The sequence below is a fragment of the Notamacropus eugenii genome, chromosome 2 (genome assembly GCF_028372415.1).
Source record: "Notamacropus eugenii isolate mMacEug1 chromosome 2, mMacEug1.pri_v2, whole genome shotgun sequence".
NCBI lineage: Eukaryota > Metazoa > Chordata > Mammalia > Diprotodontia > Macropodidae > Notamacropus > Notamacropus eugenii.
In genome coordinates this window covers 317,884,103-317,909,201 of record NC_092873.1, presented here as the reverse complement: position 1 = coordinate 317,909,201, position 25,099 = coordinate 317,884,103, and the positions used below count along the sequence as shown (strand labels likewise).

Below are 25,099 nucleotides of genomic sequence, written 5' to 3'. Positions count from 1 at the left end.
GTACCTCATGTGGTGCTCCTTTGAAAACACTTGCAGATTGGTAGATGGTTTCAGTCCAGAGTTTTAGGTCTTCATTTTCCAGTTCCTCCGCAGTCCTGTACAGCGATTTGGGAACTAGCCCACCCTCTGGCACTTCACACTAGAAATATAAATAAACCAAGTAAAGCTGTACAAACACATACAAATCTTCTGAAAACAAACACAATGGCAAACATCACACCCTGAGATGCTTTACTCCTATGGAAAGGTAAAAAAAAGGATAATACTAATTTTGAAGTAAAATACTCTCTGGAATTAAGCAAAATATTCTGCAGACTACTTAAATATATTAACTTTGCTTTGAGTAAATGAGAATACACTAAAACCAAACAAATTATTGTCAAACTTGGATGTATAAGGTTCCTCATTTAATTACTACAGTACTTTTATTCAACTGTAAAATAATTATGGAAAGGAAACATTCTCAATGGATTCTCAATGGCATAATAATAATGACATGCAACTAATTTAAAGAGCTATGCTATATTGAAAAAAATCCCCTCAACGTCAGGCCTAACCATAAGTCAAAAGGCTGCATTATAACTATTGAAAGGAAGAAACAAGATATTTGTTCCTTTGATTTTGTTTAGTAAAGTAAATTGAAGTCAGAAACTGTACATTTTATAAATTTCCCCAGTGACTTGCTTGATTCCAAAGTTCATAAAATTTATGGACTTCCTGCACTCACAAAAATCACTGCCACTGATATTTTGAGCAATTATAGAAATAAATACCACAGTTTAAGTGTGTCGTTAGTCACACTGCAGGCCACGGTGCAGCTTTAACTGATTGACAAAATTCCATAAGAGTTACAAGGGAAGAAGTATGGAATGACAACTTAATATATTTAAACTGTAACAGCTAATAACAATAACTAGCATTTATACAGCACTTTAAGCTCTGCAGGGCACTTTGGAAATATTATTGCAATTTAGCCTCACAACAACCACGCAAGGTAGGTGATATTTATATCTCCATTTTATAGATAAGAAAACTGAGGTAGGCAGTAGCTAAGTGACTTACCCAGGGTCACACAGCTAGTAAATGTCTTCCTGACTACAGGTCTAGCATTCTAAACATTGTACCACCTAGCTATCTATATAGTCTATTGACTAGTCTGTTAAAATCAGTGATTTAAAATGTGCATACCCTTTGACCCAGCAATATCACTTCTAGGGTTCCCAAAGAGATCATAAAAATGGGAAAAGGTCCCACGTGTACAAAATATTTACAGCAGCTCTTTTGGTTGTGGACAAGAACTGGAAATTGAGGTAATGCCCATCAACTGAGGAACAGCTGAACAAGTTGTAGTATATGAATGGAATGGAATACTATTGTGTTATAAGAAATCAGAAAACCTGCAAAGACTTATATGAACTGATGCTGAGTGAAATGAGCAGAACCAGGAGAACGTTATGCACAGTAACAGCCACAGTGTGCGACGGCAGTTTCTGATAGACTTAGCCCTTCACAGCAATGCAAAGTCCTAAAACATTTCCAAAGGACTCATGATGCCAACCACAAATGCCAACCACATCCACACAGAGAACCACAGAATCAGAACACAGAATGAAGCAGACTATTTTCTCTTTTGTTATATTTTGTTTTGATTTTTCTTATGGTTTCTCTCATTTGTTTTGATTCTTCAATGCAACATGACAAATGTGAAAATGTGTTTAATAAGAATATATGTGTAGAACCCATATAAGATTACATTCTGTCTTGGGTAAGGAGGGAGGGAGGAAGGAGGAGGAAATTTAAAACATATGGAAGTGACTGCTGAAAATTAATAAAAAAATAGAAAAAAAATTTTAAATGAAAAGAAAAAAAATCAGTGATCTACTTTGAAATACTAGAGTGAATAATACAGCTCAAATACAAAGAGATAACAAAGTACCTAAATATAACTATCCCTAGTAGCTATAAAGCGATCCTTATGAATACCAAAGGCATTGTTATAGAGGAAATAAATGAGGCCAAAATTTGTTCACAGCTAGTATTCCTTTTCAACAGACCCACTAATATATGTAAGAAACAAGATAGGAATCATTTCTTACATAAACAAAACAAGTTACCCTTTTCTATGGATGTGCTCTTATGAGGCAACATGCCAATCATCTGATGAATTATTCTAAATTTAACTGTTTCTTATCTCTGTCCTTTAGATGACTGTATTTTTCTCTAAGGAATAATAAATTAGTAAGTTCATTGAAATGTCTTGTTTAGAGTCTCCTATCCATTTGGGAAAATCATTTTCTGGGATCCCAATTTAACTAAACAAATGAGACAAATTCAAAGTACGCATATTTTAAAAGATTTGGTGTTTACCTAATAGATGCCTGATAATTAGGGCCATGAACTTCTTTCTTATAAGCACATACTAAATCATAGAAAATTTTCATTTCAGGTTGGTTTCAGTTGCTCTTGTGTGACACTATCCCCTTCCAGATGTGTGACTTTAGGTAAAAATCACTTACCTTTTGTGTGCCTCAGGTCTTAGGGTTTGTATCACAAAAATTTTCTCCAATTCTGGAAAATTCTAATATTATAGGATATATATATATATACACATACACACACCCAAAAAGCAGAGTTTTGCTTTAATTATTCAGAGTAGTCAAAATATGGCCTAAGTGAATCCTCTAGCTCCAAAACACACGCACAAATCAAATAGGATGCTATGAGCAGGAAGTAAAAATTAAGCAAAAAAAAAAAAAAAAGACTCAAAAGAATATAAAATTAAGTATTTGTGGAGAAGAGAAAATAAATTTTAAAATTTGACTAAAAGGGAAACTGAATTGTGAAACAATAATTTTCATCATAAAAACAAAAAAACACAAAACCAAAAAACCTCAAAGTAAAAGAGTAAGTGCTATCTCAAAAAAATCCCACAAGTGTTATTTATATCTATGTAGAAATTTATCTGGAAATATCTGTAGGTTTTGTAATAATTATTCATCTTTATTTTGTAAGACATAAAAAAAGTATTACTGTGTCTAAAAACAAGTCACTTCCCAATAGTATCTCTTTCAAATGACCCTTCTTTATAACCAAACTCCCCTAAAACCCAAAACTAGTTAAGCCAAACCAACAGGGACACACAATACATCCATCATTCCATATCCACAGTTTACCATCTCTTTATCTGCCTGCTCAGTTTTCAGTGGAATAGCTAGGTGATGCAATGGATAGAGTGCAGGGGCCTGAAGCCAAGAAGAGTCATCTTCCTTAGTTCAAATCTGACCTCAGACACTTACTAGCTGTGTGACCCTGGGGAAGTCACTTAATCCTACTTGCCTCAGTTTCCTCATCTGTAAAATGAGGGGGAGAAGGAAATGGCAAACCACTTCAGTATCTTTGCCAAGAAAACCCCAAATGGGGTCATAAAGAGTTGGATATGACTGAAAATAACTAAACAAGAATTTTCAATGATAGAATAGTAAAATCTAACATATGAATCAGCCAATGAACAAGCATTTATTAAGCACCTAATCAACTATATGCCAGTCACTGTATTAGGTGCTGGGGAAACAAAGACCAAAAAAAAATGAAATGATCTCAGCTCCTAAGGAGCTTAAATGAAAACGCAGAAAAAGCAGATTTAGATTTAAGATCTATTTAGCATTTCATTATTTGATTTTCTAAAGGTTCTTACATTGCAAAGGGATTTTCATTAGGATTCTTTTAAATATGAAACTCCTTTGATACATTTAAAATATGATTTAACTTACAATTTGGCTTTAACAGAAGGTCTATATGCATAAAACTACATCAGTCTAAAGATTCTATATTACATGAACTTTCATATTCACTAATATAGAGATTAGCATTTGGCAAACCTTCAGTATTAGCAACAAGAAAGCTACACAGGAGATACTTCAACAAAATCCAGTAAATTACAATAATTGTTTATGAAAAAATTAACAGTTACCTTATTTTTTTGGGAAACAAGTCTAATATTCTATATGCTTAAATATTTACCATACACTCTCCACTCAGGAAATCCGGAATAATTTCCTTATCAATATAATCCAACAAGCCCCCTGGACCCTGGTAGTCATTGCCTGCATAAATAAGGAACTTCTTTCTTGTGTTGTCATCGATGAATGGGCTAACCTACAAACAATAGAAAAGAGAACATTTTAGCAAGTTTCCAGACTTTTAAAATTACCTTTAAAGGTTAAGAAAACATTTTTACAGAATTTTTCTGTAAAGTACTTCAGTATGGTACCATGTTATATAGAAAATCAGCTAATTTTATTCTAGATGCTTTTTTATCACAAGAGGTAAATGGGGAGAGCTTTCAGGAGGTGAAATGGTATTTGAGATGACTAGTTCTGCCTAACGGGGATCCCTGGTCTGACAGGCCTCTCTTCATCTTTGCTCACAAAAATCAGCATGAGGGAGAGATCAGAAGATTCTACACCTCTTCAAATCAGAAAAAAAGACAAGCCAAATGAAGAAAACAGAAAGAAGAAAGGAAACCATTAGACTAAAGGAAGAAATGAAAACACTTTGAAGCATGAAGTTCCTATGGCCTTGGCCTTCAAGACATGCATGACTATCAAAAACATATATCTGTTCCATTTTCAAACAGCACTGGTACAAGTAATCAAACAGGGCAAGGGAGAGAAAACTGCTACCAATGACTGCAGCAAAGTAACTGAACCAAATCCCAGCTATAATATCAGGGCGATACTAGGGAGAGCAGGATTATATTCAAGAACTACTTAAGCAGATTATGCAGCTTTCAGAAACTGTTCCATGTTTAACTTGTAAACACACCTATCTAAGGGGAACTATTCACTAGGGCAGAGTACTCTACCTTCTTGTTTTGCTGTCAGAATGAAATCTGTTTACTGGTATGACAGAACTAATTTGATCTCCATTTTGTTTTATAGAGCTACTTTCCTTGGTCTCCTCTGCAAATCATTTGTCCTCTTCCCAAAGGTAATTGCTGGGCAAGGGTAACCTCTGAGCGCACAGATAACATTATTTGCTACTGCTCGGTTCCAGGAAACAGCTCCATGAACCAAGCAAGCTGGTCTACGGAGTCAAAAAAACTGGTCCCCCATCCTTCCTTCTACCATATTCTCTCCAAATATACTGCCCAAACTCTGGTCATCATCAAACATTTTATTTCTTTTGTTAAAAAAAGCTTTCTAAGACTTTAAAAAAAATCTTAAAAATCTTTCTTTGTTTCTTTTGCTGCATTTCACTACCACATAGGTATAAATATTTGTATGTTTTTCTAATGATACAGCAACTAGGTTAGTGTTCAAACTCACCAGTGTCCACAGGACAGGGAATACTCTTGGAGCACGGAGTATGAGAAGACGGCCCAATGTTTCAGGGTAATTGGCTTCAACAACTTCAATGATCCTGAGTAATGCTTTCACCCCAGGTCTCCATAAATGCCTCATATTCAGTCCTTCCAAATCTACCAAACAGGTCCATGAACTATCAATTTTAAGAAGAAAATTTTTAATCTACAAATGTAATAGTTAGTATTTGATGTCTATGGACTCTTATAATTACCAGTCTATTATTGGGGTAGCTAGGTGGCACAGTGGATAAACCACTGGTCCTTGAGTCAGGAGGACCTGAGTTCAAAGCCAAGATCAGACAATTATTAGCTGTCTGACTCTGGGCAAGTCACTTAACCTTGATTGCTAAAATCTACTACACACTTTAGGGGGCAAAGCATTTTTTTTTTTTTGCAAAGCTCTTAATATTTATGTACATGTTCTACAATTTTACCAGGCAAACTTGTATTTGGCAACATACTCAATCTTATCAGAGCGGCCTTTGGGGTAAGAGTTGGCTCCAGCTTCTGTCAAATAATAGCTATATAATTATGTATAAGTCACTCAAATTCAGTACCTTAAACACTAAGTATGCAAACTGCCTTAAGATATAAATTTGATTTTTTTTGGTGATGTTCATTATATCATAACGAGCACCTACTATGCTTACCTCAAAGAAAGTATTAATCATATGAAAAGACATGAGACTTTTGTGGATACTACAACTCTGTGACCTGTTTTATTCCCACTTTTGTAATGAAGTCACTAAATATTGAGAAGTGGACAGTCAGACTGGTTCACTGGTATCTTTTAAACATCAGGAGAAAACCAAAAAGACTACTAGCATGTTGGGGATGGCCATAAAACAGGACATGGACAAGAGTTGCATAGATGTGGCAGGTATGAGGGGGGCTGTGATCTGAACTGTAGAAATTCCTTCCAATCCAGATGGATGAGAACACAAAATCACTTGGTATTACAATGTTATGAATGCTAATAAAATTTATATCACTTATTTGATAAGCCAGAGTACTATTCATTCACCTGATGCCAAAATGATTTTGAGGGTGAAATGCTTCTTTCAATTTACTACATCACAAGTTTATTAACTTTTCTTGTTCAGATACAGTAATAAAAGCATAAGTCAGTGAACTGTGATTCCTGGGAAAATACTAGAATGAATCATTAAAGAGATGGCTAGAAATATCTAGCAAAGGAAGCAGTGACTACAATGAACTTATATAACATCACATGAAGGACAACTCATGTCAGACTAAAACCTCATTTCCTTTCTTGACGAGCTTATTAAACTGGCAGATCAAGAAGGCTGTAGATATAGTTTACCTAAATTTTAGTAAAGCATTCGATATCCTCTATTTTGTGGACAAGAGGGTAATACCCTCAACAGTAGCAGGAAAGTTAGGAAGAAAGGAGAATTAGGGGGAAAAGAAATGATAGTTTCTCAGTACTCATAGTGGCCTCAGAAAGATCGGAGTTCAAATGCTGCTTCAGACACTTAGTTGTGTGACCTTAGCCAGTAAATTAACCTCTGAGCCTCAATTTCCTTATCTATAAAGTGGGGGAAAATAATAGCTCCTGCCTTACATGGTTTTAAGAATAAATTTTTAAAAAAGAGTACAGCAAATGTTAGTTATGCTGCTGCTGCGGCTGACAACCTCATCAAACCACATCTGGAGTGTTCAGGTCTGAAAAACCCAGGTTGAAAAGCTGGAGAGCATCAAGAGGAGAGCAACCAAGAAGGTGAAAGCTGAGTTCAAGCTGTATAAGGCCAGTTGAAGAGAATATGCATGATATGCTAGCGGAAGAGAAGATTCAGGGAGATGTGACTGCAGTTTTAAGTATATGAAAGACTGTGTAAAGGAAGGATTAGACTTGTTCTTCTTGGTCCCACAGGGTAAAACCAAGTGCAGGGGATAGAAAATGATGTCAGGCTTCATATCAGGAAAAACTTCCTAATAATTAAAGCTGTCCAAATATAGAAGGGGCTGTTTCAGAAGGGGAAAGTCTTTCTCCCCTTAGAGGTCTATCATATGATTATGAGCAGTATCACTTCATAAAACAGAGATATGCTGTAATAGGGCTTCTCATTTCAAGCATGGATTGGATGGTGAATGTCTGGTCCCTTCGAACTCTAATACTGTGTGAAATATGTAATTAGTTCATGGCTTACATATTCACCGATATTTATAAATATCTATAGAGCTAAAACAAAAAACAAAGAACTGCTTTTGTAGACAAGTCATTAGTAAGTAGAGCTTTTCTTTCTATTTCATTGATGGGTAGAATTTTTAAAATTTAAAACTGAGAAACACATTAAAATCTAATTTGGTGAATTAACTGCTATCTCTAAACTTTTTCACAAATATATTTAATCATTTCATATTAATATCTAAAACATAATATAAATCTGAAGACTCTGCCTGGATTTATTTCGAGCAATAGGTCTCCAAGGATGGTCAGAGTCCCTTTTCAGGGGATCCATGAGGTCAAAACTACTTTTATAATAATACTAAAGATGCTATTTGCCTATTAAAATACACCTTTATTTTTCAACTACATATCTGTGTGAGACCAGATTTTCTTCAAATTTAGATGATTTAGATCTTCAAATTAGATGATTTCTTCAAAATCATCTAAATAACAGACGGAAATGTAAAAGCAGATATGAGAATCCAACTGTCTTCTAGACATTAAGAGAGAGACATTAAGGAGATTAAGAAAAATACATAAAAATAATGATATTAAATATTTTTTGTTTTGGAAAATAGTTATTTTTCCACCTAACATCTAAAATGTTACTCATGTTAACATGTAATTGGTTTATTATTTTAAAATTACTAAGTATTTAAGATTTTATAACTTTTCATTTCTAATATGAAAAATATCAATAGGTCTCCAATGATAGAGAATTTAAAGTTGTACAACACTCTCACACATACTGACTAATTTTATTTTCATGACTTCTCTGTAAAGCTAGTTAGGGCAGCCCAAACAACATCATATTGTACATATGGTATAAAATGAGCATCCTGAGCATCTATTTATTAAGTTTCAACTCTCTGTCAAGCAAAATAGGAAGATTTTAGCTTCTCCAATAATTGACAGAAAAGTTCTTCAGATACATTGGCAATTTTCCTTTTTAAGGGATAGATAAAAGGTGGCAAGTGCTAGGTGAATCAAACCATTGTCATCATCTCTATCACCATTTGCCCTCAGACCCTGGGAAAGAGAGTCCAGGACTCCAAGTCCAAGAGTTCCAGGGGGGAAAAAAAGCACCTCTAGACTACTGATCCCCCTCTTCCAGCCTAACTCCCAAAGTTCCTGTCCAGGGAAGCAATACCTGTGGAGATGTGACCTAACAACTGCCTTGCAGGTGACATAGCCCCAGTCTTCTCAGCAGCCAGAGCTGCTTAAGACCTGGAATAGAATATCTGGATACCAAAGTCCTTGGCACTGTCAAAAAGCTGAGCATCAGAAATGGGTCACACATGTAATCAATGGAAAAGATATTAAGGAAGAGGCACTACATAACCTACTTTGCCACTGTACCCTAAGAACCACCAGGCCTTTCCACCTGATTTGCAGCTGAAGCCTCCTACATGTTATGTTGTTTCCTCATTTCAGAGTGTGAGCTCCATGACAGAAGGGATATCTAGCTTGTTTATATGCATCCCCAGAGTTTAGCACAGTATTTTCCACATGGTAAACCTTTAATAAATGTCTTTTCATTTATTCATCCCTTTCCATCATATTATCTACAAGTAGAACCCTTCAAAGCTATTTCGTATATGATTCATTAAGCTCCATTTAAATCATATCAAAAGTACTGTTTCTCCAATCAAAGCTTTTATATCTAGGTAATTCTATAAACAGCCTTACACAATACAAGCAATCTTTTTTATGTTACATGGTTTTGATGCCAAGTTTGCTTTTGCTTATGCTCATTAAAAGCAACTACTTTTTTTCTGAAAAAAATTGTCTTGTATTGCCAACATATTCTGCACATACAATTTCAAGATGTTATTTAAATTTGTTAGATTTCATGCCACCTTCAACTAAGTCTTTTGTAGAAAGCAAACACTGGGGTATTTTCTCTTTGTCAGCAATAATACTTGTGAATCTAAATTATAACTACAGTAATAGATCATCTTTTGGACTTTTTATTTTGTGGTTCTGCATTTCTGCTACTTATTTAAACCAATTATGTATTTATCCAGTTTGCTTTACTGTACTAATCAAAACTAATGACAATGAAAAATGTAAAGATATTAAAATAGAAAGATTGCTTAAATGAGTTTATATACTTCACATTCAAAGTATATATCACGCAGCACACTGACATAATTCATCTGTGTTATGAAAAGTAATGCTGGTAGATCATGCTGAAGTTAAATTCAACACATATTGACTTATATTTGACTTTGCACATATCACATTACTGCATTAATTTTGATTTGGAAGGAATTTGTCATCCGAGCTTCAACTTTGCAAACTTTAATTAAAATAGATATATTATGCATGAATTATACTAAAATATATGCAATAATTTCCACCTCTGCTTTGTACTCCCTTAAAATAGAGATTTATATTCCTCTACTCCTACCCTATGATAATGCCCACAAGTTTGGAAAATTCTTACTTTCATCTACTTTTTAACTTTCAGAACTCAAAACTACTGCTTTGAACAACTCACCTTAAACTATTTAATAGCTAGTTTTATTGAGCCTAATAGAATTACAAAATCCCATGTTTACCTGATAGGTCGGCCAAACACTTTTGTATTTTCTTCACATCTTCTTAATCCTTCTTCATTTATTGAGAGAACCTGTGCATAAATATAAGAACACCCACAAAAAACATTTGCCTTTGTTAGGCACAAGGAGTATTGATTAACTACAGAATTATGTTGAAAGAACAACAGAAATTAATGCTCTCTGAGAATGATACTATTTATTATAACAATAATAAGGAACTTCTGCACGGAAAGTCATAGATTTAGATACTTTTATGGGTCAACAGAGAATACATCTAGAGTTATAAAGGTCCTTTAGAGGTTTTCTAATACAACCTCTCATTTCACAGATGAGGAAACTGAGTCCTAAGAAATTTACCCAAGGTCACAAAGGCAGAAAGAAGTGGCAGAGATAAGATTCCAACTCAGGTCCTTTGCCTCTAAATATAGTACTTTTTGCCACTGATATGCACAGGGCATAAGAATGTCAAAAAAGAGCATCTCTGGATACAAAAACTACGATACTTTGTTTACATGGAAATTTAGACACATGTATATTTTACAAATTGTTAGCCATCCAAAATGAAATAGTATTTACACTAATCAACAAATGCCAAGGGAGGGAGTTTGAGATACCTCATATATTTTTAGAATGAAGGAGTTTTGAATACTCTGTATCTTTCATACTCCTAAATATGTGAGCATTTTGGCACCAGGAGATGCCTTAGCTTAGACATACAATAAGTTTCAAAAATGTAAGTACCTTTTTCAAGTGTACAATCTGGATATTTCTATCATCTCTGATAAATTAATTTATATTTGAAGTTGTAACACTGTTTTCTCTTAGTGAAAGAGTTGACCCTTTCTTCTCTTTTACTATAACACCATCCATATCATAACTCTTAACTGTAGGTATACCAAGGTTCTGTCTGAGGTCTGCCTCTCCTCTGTCTATACTGTCTGGGAGTTTTATCAGCTCCCATAGTTTTAATTAATCTTTATTCAGATGACTATCAGATTTATTTATCAAGTCCTAATATCTCTCTCCATAGCTCCAACACCACATCACTGCCTACTGGAATGAATATTCTGCAGGCATCTCAATTCAATATGTCCAGAACAGAACTCATTTACCCCTATAAATCTATCTTGTTCCAGTCAGGCAGATTTGTAATCATGGCAGAAATCTCAACTACTTATCCTTAATAGCTAATTGGTGCCAAATTTTGTTATTTCTACATCCAAAAATCTCTCCCATCTGTCCATTTCTCTCTACCCACACAGCCATCATCATCCTGGTCTGGGCTGTGAGCACCCATCCTTTGGATTAATGCAATGGAGTATTTACTGAACACCTTAACTCAAGCTTCTCCTCATGCCAATCTTTTTTCCATGTAGCCATTTGCATGATATTCCTAAAACTCAGGTCTGACCATATCATTCCCTTATTACCTCTTGGATGAAATATATACTGTCTGACATTTTAAATTTCTAGCCTTATTATACCTTACTCCCCCCCTTCACGTTCCCTGTGATCCAAACTGGTAGTATTGTTTTTCATACATGGCATTCCATCATTATTTCTACACCTTGGCATTAGCTATTTTCCATCCCAGGAATGTATTCCCTCTCCTCACATCCACCTATTAGAGCCCAAGTATCTTAACCACTCAAGGTACTCAAGCACTACCTTCTAAGGTCTTTCTTGCTCTTCTAGATGCTAGTCCTCCTCTACCTCTCTCCCAGATCACCTTGTATCTATTTTGTATTTTTCTTTTATTTACTTATATATGTCCGTGTTGTCAGCCCCAACAGAAAGTAAGCTATTTGAAGGAAGGGGTTGTTTCACTTTTGTCTGTATTTCTAGTGCCTAGTACAGTGCCTACCACATAGCAGACACTTAATAAATGCTTGCTGATTGATTGATCAACAAATACTCTCCAAAAAGTTCAGTCCAAAAGTATATTCAAGCTGTGAAAACAGGCTATTTTGGTGAAAGGATAATATTTACAACACTCTGGTACCATTAATGTGGTAATAAAATGCTAAATTATGCATACACACACACACGCATACACACACACACACACACACACACATATACACACACACATACACACACTTACGTATCTCAGCAAAGCCTCTTCTCCAAGTGCTCTTACTAAACCTTTGGTATCCATCTGTCCCAGCCTAAGCACATAGAGTGGACGACCATCTGAGAAAAAGAGAGACTGGGAAATGAGTCAAAGAACTTTGTCTCCCATATCCTACTTAAGTTGTAAATTATTTCCCACTACTCAGAGCGTCAATCATTTTCTATACAGCATTTGTTATAACAAAATATTTCTGAACTGACCACAAGATTCTATGAAGTACTAAGTTTAGGATTTAGTAGTAGCAGTAAAGTCAAAGATACTATTAAATTTTAATAGCATTATTTCTATAGCATTAAAGTTGCTTTATTTTTAATACTAAAAAAATCCTTGATGAAAGTTCTCAAAGAGACCTATGTCAGGATTCAAAACCTATTATTTATTAAATAAGCTATGAACTGCTAAAAAGGGCTATTGCTGTAACTTAGTGGTTGGATCATTTTTATGCTATGGAAATTTTCTGTAATAGTTTTTACATGAGAAACATGGCAAATTATACACAGGAAAACATCATAGCATGTTTTGTCCCAAATCATTTCAGTACTACTTGAAGGAGTGATAAGAGCCCTGGGGTAGAAATGAGATGCCTTGTATTCTGTTCTAGGCTCTTAACATTAACTCACTCAATGATCTTGGACCTTTCTAGGCTTCCAATTCCTAATCTGTTAAAATGAGAAAAAAGAAAAAAATATCTCTAATGAAGGTCAGTTTTATTATTTTTGAGGCAGGAGTAAAGCCCTTACAGAAGCAATAATGCTAACTTTCCTATGACTTCCCCTCTGAAAATTTATCTTTGTAAACCGTATTCCTAAAGCATTGTGATACTGGCTTATGATCTTCCTAAATGAAGTATTACATCTTGGCATTAACCTTTTGACATGTAATTTCTCTTCTGGAATAGGGTGCAAGCAAGAACTGTGAAAAGTGAAGTATAGATAAAAAGCTGAGTCTTATCTTTTTCCTTTTTCTTCCATTTCATTTATTGTTCTACTGGATATATCACTGAATTAAAAAAAAAAAAAGAAAGAAAAACTTAAAGAACTAGAGTTTGATGGTCTCCAGAACACTGACTGGATCTTCCAAGGAAGAATTATGGAAAAAAAAAATGGACAAGAATTACGCTGGATGAAAAGCTGGGTTGAGAACTGTAATGATGCAGTTTTATTAAACTGTACAAAATAACCCCTATTTGACTGAGAAGGAAATTGACAATAGAAAGAAAATCATTTGCCTGAAAACAAACTAAACCATTTGAACTAGATCAGTGTAGATATAGTTTTTTGTCCTAATTATTAATTTAATTTCTTTACATTATACCCTAGGTAAAAGAGTATCATAGATTGGTATGTATTAGTTTTGGGGAAATAGGAAAGAAACATGTTTTGCAAACTGGATCCAACTGTTGAATATTCAAAGTTAGAATTACCAACATACACATTAAAAGTGTCATATACTCTACAGAACGCCAATCCTTCATTGGATTTATGAAGGGGTATAACAATGGATATACTGTGGATGTACTTAAGATTTCAACTCCGTAATATTATAAGAATATCATATTATATAGTCCATACCTTTGTCATGGTGATGCCAGCCTCCTGCATAGTAATCTTGAAGTACTTGGGGAGGATTCCACGTATCAAGAATATAGTCTACTTGGTGCTGCTTTCGCCAGGTTAATGACTGACACATGATTTCTCTAGCTTTGTCAATATTGAAGTCACGAGCACGGAGGAAACGTAATATATGCTCATCTTTGGGGATCTACAGAAAAAAGGAAGATTCTGGTCAATGTTAAAAAATATATGCAAAGAGAATCAGACTTTAGAACCATTCCTTCCTCTTACTTACACCTAATTTCTAATGATTGGACTAGTGTAGAACTATTATCAGGAAAAATGAGCTTACTTACATCACTTAAGAAAATAGGGATTCTTATCATTGAATGATTCTATTACTTCGTTTTGGTTTTAGCAGAGCAAAAGCCATAGCTATGAATAGCCCCTAAAACAGCAAGTGTTTCATAGCCAGATAAATAATACTGATCCCAAAGAAACCTTCACCGGCATTTCTTTGGTAACATATCTGCTAGTTTTTACAGCTGGAAAACGTGTTAAAGTCTGTGGGGTGATTTTCACATAAACTAGTTTGCTTTGCTCTCCTGGCCCTTTACTGTATTTCTACTCCTAGTGAATTATATTACTGAAATGTATATCACTGTTGATAGGATGAACATGTTAAGTTAATTCCCTATTACTGTTAAAATCCTTCAAAATATTCAATGTATCAATGATAGCTAAGTAGTACAAAGTTTATAAGACAAATGACAACACAGTCCAAATATGTGATCTCTGCTTTGGGATGTGATTGAACAGTAGACCAATTTCATGGAATGTCTATTTTCTCTTGGTAGTTGTACCTATATAAACAAAGCTGAGTTCCTCGGATTCTCCACAAATATATGAATCACTACAGAGTTCCAAATCTTTAAAAGAGAAGTAATGGAACTATAGAAAACCTGAAGGATAATTCTCAGCCTTTTCAAATTGCCCACATTAAGTATTAAGTAGAAGATTTAGTGGAAGTAGTAGTAGTAGTAGTAGTAGTAGTAGTAGAATCAAAGATACTACTAAATTTTAACTGCATGATTTCTAAAACAATGCTTTATTTTTAATACTAAAAAACACATAGTGAAATTTCTCAAAGAAGCTTAAACTAGAATTTAAAAACTATTAATTATTTAAAAAGTTATAAACTGTTGAATAGGGCTATTACTTTAACTTGAATCTTTTTTTATAGTATGGAAATTTTCTGTAATAGGTTTTACATGAGAAATATGACAAATTATATACAGGAAAACAACATAGCATGCTTTGTCCCAAAGCATTTGAGCACTACATGAACTAAATACTGAAATAATCATTTTTAGATTTAAGGATTGATAGTTGGCAATATGTGTTCCTTAAATGGATAGAAAGCTAAGAGTAGGATTAATTACCAGTTACCTGAATTAAATTATTATATTTTTCCTTCTTAAGTTTGCTTTAAGACACTGGGAATTTCAATTATATTATTCATTCCTTACTTTGCCCTTATGGGTTTCCTGGAGCCACTGTCGGAGCCTGATCAGGCAGCTTTCCTGTAGTGGAGTCAAATCACCCAGATACCTCTTGATGTAGTCTGCATCCAATTTGTCTGAAACAAATAATTTATACAACTTTATTAATTTAGATGGAAGACCTCAAATATTTTTGGGCAAGAAAAAATTTAATTTTGGTCTTTCTATAGAGCAGTAGATTCAAAATTTTTATCAATCATTTGCTATTCAACACTGCTTATACAATTCCACAAACACTTGTCAAACACCTATTAGGTGGCAATCACTGGGGAATACTAAGCTAAAAAAAAATTAAGTCTTTGCCCTCCAGAAACTTATATTCTACTTGGGGATAGAGGGCAAGGGAAGAACATAATATATATCAAATACACATGTCACAAGTAGCAAATGATGGAGACCAAAGAGATAAAAAAGATTCTAGAAAAACTTGAGGCAAAGAAAATTTTCAGCTAGATGGTATTCCTGTTAGAAAACGGGACATAATTAAGTGGCACAGTAAGTTGGGCAATCAATTTGAATTGAGCAAGACCTGGGTTCAAATTCTACCTCTGATGTTTACTAGCTATGATATCATGGGCAAGTGACTTAGTTATTTTTAAGTCCCACTTTCTTTATTTGTAAAATGGGGATAACACCTACAGTACCTGTTTCACAGGGTTGTCTTAATGCTCAATTGAGATGATGTATGCAAAGCACTTTCAAATCTTAAAGAACTATATCATTTTACCAAACAAAATGGCAAAGATAACAAAATGTAGAAAAGTTAATGAAAGAGGGATTGTGGAAAGCAAAACACTGTAACAGACCACTGGTAGAGTTATGAAATGGTCCAGTCATTCTGTAAAACAAACTGGAACTATGCTAAGAAAATGTCTAGATGTCCAAGTCCTTTAACCCTGAGAAACCCACTGTTAGGCATATGCTACAAGGAGCTCAAAAAACTGGAAATAAAGCAGATGCCCATCAACTAGGGAATGGCTAAATACCCTATGGTATATGAATGTAATGTAATATCACTATGTCATTCAAAACAATAAATAGGAATTGTTGCTGTTGCTATGTTCATCCTTCACTGCCCGAAGAAGACCATGCCATCAGAGAAATGATGACATGACTTACACTTAACTTTGTTTTGAGTGAGGGAGGGCTGTGCAAGGTCACCAGCCTCACTTCTCCCATTGCATCCTGGGCCATCTCCAGTCATCCTGATGAGTTACACTGGATTCAGATGGCTCCAGAGGAGAAGTGAGGCTGATGAAAAAGGAATACAGAGAACTGTGGAAACACTTACAGAAACTAATACAATATGAAATAAACAGAATCATGAGAACATCTATAATGGCTACAACAAGTAAATACAAAGAACAGCAAAAAAAAGGAACTTTAAATACTGTGTAATCTTAAAGACCAAGCTTGGCCTTAAAGAAGAAATATGGGAATAGATCTTCCTTCTTTATGCATGGGAGGAGAAAAGTATGGGTACAAAGCATTGCATATTCTGTCAGTTGATATGGTGGTTAATTTTACTGAAAAGTTTTTCCTTCTCTTTGACAGTCTTTGTTAAAAAGGGATAGGTCACTGCATGCTAAATTGGATATATTGGGATATGAAGGCGAAGTAGGGACCATAAGATCATAGATATGTATACAAAAGAAATCTTAAAGATGAGGAAACAGAGATTAAGTGACTTTCCGATCACACAGATAGTAAGGTTCAGAACCAGAATCTGAACTCAGGTTCTCTGACTCTAAATCAAGCATCCTTTCTACTACATCATACTTCCTGCATGCTCTACTCTAGAAAAAAAGTAATAAAATTAATCAGTCACTCAGGATTTTGCTTCACTAGTCTAGGGGACATGGAGTACTCCAAAGTCCATCATGTAATCAAGTTAACAGTCAAATTTCCCAAAGAAATTGCAATAAAGTAACTAGGCCCTTTTTCACTTCTAATGGGATTGACCTCTAAGTGCCAGTTTTCTACTAGTTCTTTTCTTCCCTAACAAACATGTAACATAGAACTACTTTTGGATGTATATATTCCTTCCAATTGTGAAAAATGCAACAATTATCCATTTTTCCTTAGGTCCTCTATGGGGGGGGTAGGGGGGGTCAGTTTTCCTCTTGACAGTGCATGAATACCAATGGAGCATATCATCTATACTATCATTAAGCTCCCCCACAGATGACTACACTACCTCCTTTTCAGGTCACACAGCTCTCTGGTGACATCATTTGCAATGCTGCTCCTTTATAATTCTTTGTTGGTAATGAGATGCACTCCTACTCATTCCCATAATAGCCCTCTCCATTGCCCTTTGGGTGACTTCTAACTCTTCAATTCTTGAAATAAAATAAGAACTATATTAGGAATAAAACATCTTACCATCAGGTGTCCCAACGGCAAGCTCAGATGAACTGTTGGAGTTAAGAATTTCATTATTCAATCCTTCCTTTGATGGTGTGGCTGGTATGCTAATAGCAGCTGACACTGTTTGTTTACTGCCAGATGAAGTTTTCTTTGAGGAGCATGTAATTGGAGGAGTCCAGCGGGGCACAAATGTGATGCCCTCTTCCTCTAACTGATGCAGGTAATATTCAATGATTTCTTTTCCCTTTAATACAAAGTCTCATTTTATGAAAAGGGAATTTATAATATATAAATTATTCATCTCTCAAAGGTTTTCTAAAACAAGTTATAAAAAATGAATACCACAAATCAAAATGGAGGAATAGTATCTTAAACCATTTGTTCATCTTTATTTTTAATTCCCTTTTTCTGGAAAAAGTCTGTATATTCCAGGTAATAATGATAACTTATATTTGCATAGCACTTTAGGTTGATTCAGTGCTTTACATATATCATTATTTCATTTAATATTTAGGCAGGCCTGTGAGGAAGATATGCTACTAGGCAAAAAAATGCTATCCACTCAGGTTAGACTTGGTATCTAGAGATAGTATGATATAGTAAAAAGATCACAGAAATGGAGATTGAGGGGTGGGGGTGGAAGGAACCTTGAACATTATCTAGTCCAAAGTCCAAATTTTACGTATTAGGAAAATGAGGCAGAAAAAGGTTAAGTGGCTTGCCCATGACTGTTCAGCTAGTAAATATTAAGAGGCATAATTCAAACCCAAGACTCTCTTGAACCCAAGTCTAACACATTGGGACTCATAGTGTAATGGAAAGAACACTGAATTTAAAGTCAGAGTATCTAGGTTTGATTCTCAGTTCAGCTGCTTAATGTGTAATCTTGGACAAGTCACTTAATCTCTCTGAGCCTCAGTTTCTTCATCTGTAAAACGAGAGAGTTAGAAGAGAAGACCTCCAAAGTCTCTTTCAAGTCTTATCATCTATGATCCTAGAAGCTTTCCACTATACTATGTTGCCTCTAAGGACTAGGTCTAGCCCAAGTGGGCAATATTTTCCTACACAACCAATTAAAATATTGCTTGTTGCCATGACTTGGTGTACCAAATTCACCCATAATGAAATAAACAAGATATAAATAAGTCTATTAAGCATTCAATAATTTCCCACTAACAGACACAGCATAAAAATTCCTTAACTTTTATGTTGTTACATGCAAAATTTTAGTAGACAGGGCCTTCTAGAGAAGATAGCTATATTTCAGTGATCTGAAGTAGGTTAATCGCACACATGAATCTGGTCAGTCTGCAAGTAGACTACGAATGTCATGCTCCTTTCCTAGCATTACTGGAAAATGGGCTGCCTATTTCCAGTAACCACTTGTACTTTTAGCGTCAATATCTGCCACTCTCCTTTACATGATCTTATTGTCTTCTGAGTTCCATTAAGCAGCTCATCAGGAAATTTTGAGGTTCCCAATCCAGCCCATCCTCAGAAGAGAATGCCAACTGAAACTACCTCAGAAAGATGGCCTTTTTCCCTGCAAAATCCCATGCCAAGACTTACTTTTTTAATGTTGCTGGTATACTGTTTCATTGCAATCTTTTCCACAGTGCTTTCAAAACCAAAGAAAGATTTAATATCCAGACTTGCAGACTGTTCAAAGCAGGTCCAGTCTTCATTGTCAGGGTGAACCTGAAAGAAAGGGAGAAGTGTTCAAATGACCTGTTTTGGCAAGTGACATCATATAGGCTATTCAAAATATAAGTAACCCATAATAAAAACATGAAGTAGAGTTAACTAGGTTCCTATCATTCCTCTTAAAATTATATAGAAAAATTATAAAACCTAGTTCAAAATCATAAAAGGTCCAAATATTTTTTTTAATTTCTAAATTAAAAAAAATTTTCTAAGGATTATTTTGCATTTAAGTTAGAAATAGAAATTAAATTCAACAAACTTATTAAGGCACACTAAATGTGAAGAAAAGTTCTTGGTACTGCTTTCTTCAGCTATAACTCACATGTTAAAATAATTATCCAGAGCTCCCCTACAGGTATTCTTGGAAAGCAAGAATGGGGTCAGAATCAAAGTGGTACTTTACAGGAGAGTATTTTTAGGAAAGTACAATTCTCACAACAGTAATCCATTAGGCTCAACCCCCTACTAAATGGAACTCATGAAGAACAATAATTAAGTTTCTGACAGGCAAGTTGCTCAAGAGAATGATAAATAGGATTGTTTAAAAACAAAGATGAGATATCATTTCTTAGTAATTCAGTGGGATATTCTTATTTGCTTCTGGTGATAAACAAAACATACTGGAAGAGACCAATCAACATAGTATTGCTGGGGCTACATACAACCAAATACCTAACAGGACCTTTCTCTGTCATTCCATATTACTCACTGTGTAACAGCAGTATTCATTAATGATGACTCGGTTGGAAAATGTTTCATTATGAGCCTCTATATGCAAGGTCCGTTCCCGGCGGTTTAAAGAATTCTTCTGAACAAAGTAAACATAATCAACTCCTGCAATCTAAAAAAAGGTATGATTTGTATTAGCAGTAGTTAAAATATACTACCTGTCTTGGTGGGGATGGAGTGAAGGGTTTATTCTTTTTCTTTTTAAAATCATTTTAAAAATAGATTTTTACTGATCACATTTGTTTTTACATCACCTAGATTTTACTCTGTATTCCTCCTACTCCCTCATATGAAAGAGCCACACATTATAACAAAGGATTTTTTTTTTAAAGGCAATTACCAAAATTTACCAATACATCCAAAAAAAAAAGGGACATTATATACCTTGTAGTGAACCCATAAGACACCCCTTTACAAAGGAGGAGGGTCAACTATTTCTTCATATTTTTCCTTTGAGGTTAGGCTTATTCTTTATAGTTTTGCAAAATTAATTTTTTACTGTTTTATGGTTACAGTTGTTTCATTTTATATTACTGCAGTCACTGTGTATATCATTGTCCTGGCTGTATCACTTTCCATTAGTTCATGTAAATCTTTCCATGCTTCTCTATATTTATTATGTTTGTCATTTTTTCAGCATTATAATATTCTATTACATTCATGTACCACAATTTGTTTAGCCATTTCCTCATCAACAGCTATCTATTTTGTTCCCAGTTCTTTGCAACTTAAAAAAAAGTGCTTCTATAAATATATTAGTGCAAATGGAGCTTCCATTTTGTCAGTGACTTCTTTGGGGTAGAAACCTAGCAGAATCTTTGGGTCAAAGGTGATGGACATTTTAGCCACTTTATTTACATAATTCCAATTTGCTTTCCAAATTGGTTGTACTTATTCACAACTCCACCAGCAATACAGTAGTGTACCTATCTTCCTACAACCCAAGATTATTCTAATCTTCTGTCTTATTCGTCAAATTGCTGAGTATAAAGTAAAACCTGGGATTATTTTTATTTGTATTTCATTTATTAGTAGCAATTTGGAGCATTCTTTAATATGGTTGTTAATAGACTGTAATTCTTCATTTGGGAGCTGTCTGTTTACATCCTTTGTCTACTTCACCACTAGGGAATAGCTTTTGCTCTTAATATACTTCTGTAAATTGTTTATATATCTTAGATACCAAACTCTTGTCAGAGATCTGATCCAAAAATCCCAGACAACTGCTCAATTGAGATCACATATCTTTTTTTAATTTATTGTGGATTTTTTTCCCATTATTCCCCTGCATATTCTAGAACTTTTGTTCTTCCAAATGAATTTCATTACTATTTTATCTAGCTCTGTAAAGTATCCCTTTGGTAGTGTGACTGATATAGTATTAAAACTATAAGCCAACTTTAGCAGTATTATAATTTATATAATGACAAAGCTCAGCCATGAACACTGAATATTCATTTAGCTATTTACATTGTTCTTTATTTCTTTAAGAAGTATTTTGTAATTAAAACTATGCAATTATTAAGTGCTTTTTATTCCCAAATATCTTATAGAATTTATTTTGCCTCTTGGATTTGTTATTACATAGAAATGCTATTGATGTGTATTGGCTTATTTTGCAGACTGTACCTTTGCTGAAGCTATTTTTTCAATTTGCTAATTTGACAATTCTCCAAGACATGTTAAGTAAACTATCATATCATCAGCAAAAAGGAATAGGTTTGTCACCTCTTTGCCTATTTAAACCTTAAATTTCTCATCTTATTACTACTCTCAGCATCATTAGAACTATTTAAAATAGCAGTGAGTAGAAGAGGTATCCTTGCTTTTACTCTCAATAGGGGCAGTTTTCTAGTGTATTCCCACTGTATATAATTTTTGCTTTCTGGTAGATAATGCTCATAATTTTTTTCAAAGAGTCCTCTACATCTATATTTTGTAAGGTTTTTAGCATTAGTGAGTACTGTACTTTGTCAAAGACTTTTTACATCTGAATTCTAGTAATTATGGTTTTGGATGTTTTGTTTTTAATATGATCACTATGTAATATGATTACTAAACCATCTTTGCGTCTCTAGCCTAAATCCAACCTAGTCATAATGAATGATTTCTTGGACAAAAATTATAAGTCTCTTTGTCAGGATTTAAAAAAAAAAATTTTAAATCAATATTCAAATGATATTAGTCTATTATGCTCCTTTTTCGCTTTATCTTTTGCTGATTTAGGTATATTTGTCTTATATAATGAGTTTGGTAGAGTGCTTTCTTGTTCAATTTTTGAGAATGGTTTGTGCATTATAGGCACTGATTATTCTTTAAAAGTTTGATTCTCCTGTAAATCCAACAGGAACTGGAAATTTCTTCTCCTCCCCCAAATGGTAGTTCTTTTTCCTTTTTAGAGTTAGGATTATTTGGGATTTCTATTTAGTCTTTTGTTAGTTTGGGTATATAATTCTCCATTTCCTTTGTATTCTCAGTTGCGTTCACATATAACTATTCATAATAGGTTTGAATAATTCTTTTATTTCTTCTGGTTTTATTGAGATTTCCTTTTGTTTATATTTTGTTGATATGTTTTTCTGCTCTTTTAATTAGACTGTTAGTTTGTTCAAAGAACCAGCTTTTAGTTTTGTTCCTCAGGTATATAGCTTTTATGGTTTCCAATTTATATTTTTCTCCTAATTTTAAAGATTTCTTCTTTTACACTTATCCTAGGTTTATCTGCTGAAATTCCATTTTTAAAAAACACATATTTAATCTTTTATACTCTCTTAATATAGGCTTTTAGAGATGAATTTTTTCTTCTGAGATAGCTTTAACTGTATCTCAGAAACTCTGACATACTGTCTTCTCGTCATTATTTTTTCCTGTGATTATTATTTTTTCCTGTGATTATTATTTCTATCATTCATTTCTTTAACCTATTCCATTTAGAATTTTTTAGTAAGTTTCAATTTAAGCCTGTGTTTTTTGGCTGTGCTCTTTGAATCTATTACTATTTTACTGTGTTTTGATCTGTAAAGAATGGGTTTTTCTGCCTTTTTATATTTATTTTCAATTTTTCAGTGCTAAGTACATGGTCGATTTTTGTAAAAGTTCCATATGGTGCTGATAAATATGTACATTCTTTAGTAATACCTTTTTCAATAGTCTGGGTGCATCTATATCCAGTTTACAGCGTCGTTCAATAACATGAATAGCCCCATCATCACTCTTATATTCATTCACAGTGTCACTGTGTACAAACATTGGAATCAGAGGACAAGTAGGAAATCTCCTTTCATAGGCCTATAAAAGGAGAAAAGATAAAAAGAACTAATAAAAAATACAGTTTGGTAGAATTTAATAGAAACTCAACAAATGTCAAAATTAATTCCAAAACTCTGTCAATGGCATTACACATATATATGCTTACTTCAGCCTTCATAATTAAAATTTTCATTAAAGGAAAAAGCCGTGTGTGTGTGTGTGTGTGTGTGTGTGTGTGTGTCCCCTTTGGCGGCCTAGTGAAGCCAGTGTTCCCCTTCTCAGAAAAATGTTTTTGAATGCATAAAATAAATAGGATTACAAAGGAAACGAACTATATTGAAAGACTTCTTGAAATAATTCTAAAAACAAATCAATGCACCACAAGTTAAGAAACATTTTTAACTATTAAAAAAAAACACAAGGTTTTATGAATACCTTTGGTCCTTACACCTACCCCTTTCTGGACTGAATGTATCTTCTGAGGAAATAAAACATTTAAGCAGAAATATTAGGCACAGTTGCAGTGTTTGATACCAGGTTTCATTATCTCTTCTCCAGGAATTTCACTGCTTTTTCCATTACTCAAAATGAAACTTCTTTTTATAGTTCTATTCATTTAGATTGTTGGAGTCATTGTGTATATTATTTTCTTGGTTCTGTTACTTTATTCTGTATCGGTTTATATAGATCTTAATGTTCCTTTTAATTTTTGCATATTCCTCATTTCTTACTGCATTATTCATATGTCACAACTTTTTAAAAGCTATTTTCCAATCAATGGGCACCTACGTTGTTTCTTTCCTGCCATAAAGAGCACTGCTCTGAATATTTTTGTATATATTGAATCATTGTTTCTGACTTTGATTTTCTTGAAGATATAATAATCCCAGTAGTCAGGAGGTTGTTGGGTCAAAGGATAAAGAGTTTAGTCACTTTTCTTGCACTGTTGGTCAGTTGTTCAGTCATGGATCACAGCATGCCAATACTTTCTATGGGGTTTTCTTGGCAAAACTAATGAAGTGGTTTCCCATCTTCATTTTTCAACTCATTTAACAGATGAAAAAACTGAGGCAAACAGGGTTAATTGACTTGTCCAGATCATACAGCTAGTTAAGTGTCTGAGGCCAGATTTGTACACAAGTCTTCCTGACTCAAGGCCCAATACTCTTATCTACTAAGCTGCCTCCAAGGCAAACAGAAGTTAAGTAACCTGTTGAGGGTCATACAGCTACTAAGTGTCTGAAGCCACATTTGAACTCGGATCCAGGTCCAGTACTCTATCCACTGAGCTACCTAGCTGCACAGTTATAAACAAATCCAGAATGCTTGGACCACTTCACAATTCTACCATCAATGCATCAGTGTGCCTGTCTTCCCACAGCTCCTCTAGCACTGACTATTCCCTTTATTTGACCTTTCTCTTCCTATTATTTACATGGACTATGTTTTTATGCAACTATTTAATAGTTTGTGAATTTGAAGGGAATGGCTTTTGGTGATATACATACATGTTTGATTCTCTGAATATTTCAGATGACTTCAATCTTCTGATAGTGATATTTCATGAAAATATTACTCCACAGTCTATATTTTCTCTTCTAAATTGTTTACACTTATTTCACTCATGTAAAAACATTTAATTTTATGCAGTCAAAATTATCTTTTTGTCTTTTAATAT

General features: G+C 34.1%; 1 protein-coding gene across 4 annotated transcripts in view; it reads right to left on the bottom strand.

The window, feature by feature from the left end:
* The window catches only part of SEC14L1 (SEC14 like lipid binding 1), an 87,735-nt gene that overhangs the window by 9,904 nt on the left and 52,732 nt on the right, over positions 1 to 25,099 (bottom strand). For all 4 annotated transcript variants that reach the window (XM_072645127.1, XM_072645125.1, XM_072645126.1 and 1 more), the window contains 11 exons: positions 23,311 to 23,460; positions 20,153 to 20,284; positions 19,309 to 19,437; positions 17,755 to 17,983; positions 15,337 to 15,446; positions 13,826 to 14,015; positions 12,225 to 12,313; positions 10,121 to 10,191; positions 5,328 to 5,499; positions 4,021 to 4,155; positions 5 to 139 (listed from right to left, as the gene is read on the bottom strand). In XM_072645127.1, the coding sequence (XP_072501228.1) occupies positions 5 to 139; positions 4,021 to 4,155; positions 5,328 to 5,499; positions 10,121 to 10,191; positions 12,225 to 12,313; positions 13,826 to 14,015; positions 15,337 to 15,446; positions 17,755 to 17,983; positions 19,309 to 19,437; positions 20,153 to 20,284; positions 23,311 to 23,421 (1,503 nt within the window). In that variant the 5' untranslated portion in view covers positions 23,422 to 23,460. The remainder of the gene's footprint in view (positions 1 to 4; positions 140 to 4,020; positions 4,156 to 5,327; positions 5,500 to 10,120; positions 10,192 to 12,224; positions 12,314 to 13,825; positions 14,016 to 15,336; positions 15,447 to 17,754; positions 17,984 to 19,308; positions 19,438 to 20,152; positions 20,285 to 23,310; positions 23,461 to 25,099) is intronic.